At 37.8% G+C, this 2,373-nt stretch overlaps 1 pseudogene across 1 annotated transcript in view; it reads right to left on the reverse strand.

Annotated features, from left to right (window-relative positions):
• Positions 1-1,362: 1,362 nt before the first annotated feature.
• TEOVI_000416200:pseudogene overlaps positions 1,363-2,373 on the reverse strand; it is a 1,411-nt pseudogene continuing 400 nt past the window's right edge. Inside the window, exon 2 of the mRNA in view lies at positions 1,363-2,370. Coding sequence covers positions 1,363-2,370 — 1,008 coding nt within the window. The remainder of the gene's footprint in view (positions 2,371-2,373) is intronic.

Genomic DNA, 2,373 nt, shown 5'->3' on the forward strand with positions numbered 1-2,373 from the left:
GTAATAATTTCAATGTTACTTAGTTTGGCACTCAATATGAATCTACAAAATCCTTGAGTTGCATGTGTTTGAACTACAATCACAAACGCTTTAGGCTCCTAGTTTTTTACTCTCATTCTCTGTTATATTTTTTGTGTCATTTATTGCATCATCTTGAATAATGTGCTGAAAAACACTAATGGCAACGGTATTAGTAAAAATCTAAAGGAAATAACTCGAATGCTACGATCTTTCTTGCAAAGCTAAGATGATTACAAGAAAGCATAAAAACATTAAGTAATGTAGTCTGCTGCGTTACTAAGTTCTTAGCTAAAGAGTTAATTTTTGCATATACAAGTAGTTACTTGCTATTATTAAGGTATGGCTGTTAAAATATTTTGCTCAGCATGTGCAGTCCATATTTCAAATCATATCTACAGTTTTTATTTTGTAAGTCAGCTTTAGTCACCACTATTGCTGGAGTACATGGGATCCACTGTTCCTTGCATACAAAGTTCCCCTCTATGTATTGATATAGTGAGTTCTGTAGCTAGTTACACTTACTGGTTAGAATGTACTAAGAATTTAGCTGGTTTATTGTGACAATTGCTCCACCCACACGATGTCTTCATCACCCTTCTTATCAGCATAACTTTATTAACTACTGCTAATGTTGTTCTTTTTTTGATTATTTCTCCATAATAATCTATCCATTACAGTGTAAAACGTGGAACATAATTTGTTTTTCTATAATTTCTTTCTGAGTTTCGTGTCTTCTGACGTTTTATTCTGCATTTCATTTACTTTTTTGTTTTCCTACTCTTCTTCTAAATATAAAACAGCGAATGCAGTTGAAAAACAAAATGGACTTTGTTTCTTATTTATTTACAAAAATACTATCTCCTTGTGTACCTTAAGTCCATCTTCATGTCTCTGTTATTAACCATGCATGTCCCATTTCCCCTCCCTTTATTTTCTGAGTTTTCTTTAATAATGTTCCAAAAGCTTTTCTACTGCCTATTTTTTCTCACTTACATAATCTCAATACACACTTCCATTGCTTTGAGCGTTTTTACTGCGCCAGAAAATTCATTGAATATTCGCAAACACTCTCATTATAATATAAATACACTCATAACTCTTTTATATCATTATCACTATCAATGCTATTATGACCCTAGTTGATATCGATAAAATAATACAGAGTAAACAAAATTAAAATATCAGCCGTTTTTTATTATCTATCACTATAAAACTTTTCATTCATGCGCTGCTACACAGAAAAAGTTCATATTTACAAACATTTTCATATTTTTATCAAATTCTCTCAAATTAACATATTTCATAAATTTCATAAAATGGAGCAAATTTTTTAAAATTATAAAATTCCGACAAAGCTATCGCAGAGAATGCCTGAAGAACAGAAACTTTCAAATTTTTTAAAAAATATTTTTCATCTTTCTTGTCTGTTTCAACTTTGGGAAAGCATTTTGGGTCTTTTTTCTCATCAAAATCACAGCCAGTTTCCTTTTTACAATCTTCGGCTGTTGTATGCTTTTTGCATTCGTCTGCTGTTTTGCTCGGCTCTGCTGGCTTATCTGCTTTTGATGGACAAGAGGGGGTTGCTTGGTTTTTCTTCTTTTCTTCCTGCCCGTCGATAAACCGCCGAACAGTGTAATAGATTTGAGCATCCACGAGCGCTTTGGGGTCCTTTATTTCCGCAAGTTTCTGTTCTCCGCTGCCGCCTGTCGCTGCTTTGGGTGGCTTCGTGTCGTCGAGCCCCTGGACCAGGTTTGTTTTTACATTTGCCGCTTTATCGCCAAAGATTTCCTTTAGTAAACTGTCGATACGCGGTTGTATTGCGCTGTCGCTGTAGGATGCTGATTCACCGCCAATTGCCTTCGCTGCCGTATTCTTCAGTGCTGCGCTGTTTGCTATTTGTTCGAGGTCAAGTTGTACAGTTATTGTATCTATGCTGCGGATTGCATCTTCCAGCTCTTTGATATCAGCTAAGTCCGGATCGACTGTTTTTTGGCTCGGGACTTGGTCTGTTGGTATTGTGATTTTGTAGTCTGTGGTGGCTTGGTTGTCTGCTCTTTTGGCTGCAGCTGTGTGTGTAGTAAAAGCAGGTCCGCCTTTTAGTCCGAGGTTTGTTGTGTCTGTGGATTGGCAGCTGGTTGTGTCGGCTACTGCGCCGAGTGAGTTGCTTCCGCAGAGTGTTAGTGCCTCTCCTGGGTTGGCCCCTGGGACCGTTGCTTTGGCGGTTAGTAGCGTGATGGTTGTTTTTGTGCCGGTTGTCGCAGTGCCTGCTTTTGGAAGGTCTGTCCTTGATCCATCTTCGTTTTTGCAGCTGCCGTGTTGCGCCGGTTTTATTTGCGGTTCGGCTTTGAGCGC

This window comes from Trypanosoma equiperdum (genome assembly GCF_001457755.1).
Source record: "Trypanosoma equiperdum strain OVI genome assembly, contig: ctg_877, whole genome shotgun sequence".
NCBI classification, from domain to species: Eukaryota; Euglenozoa; class Kinetoplastea; order Trypanosomatida; family Trypanosomatidae; genus Trypanosoma; species Trypanosoma equiperdum.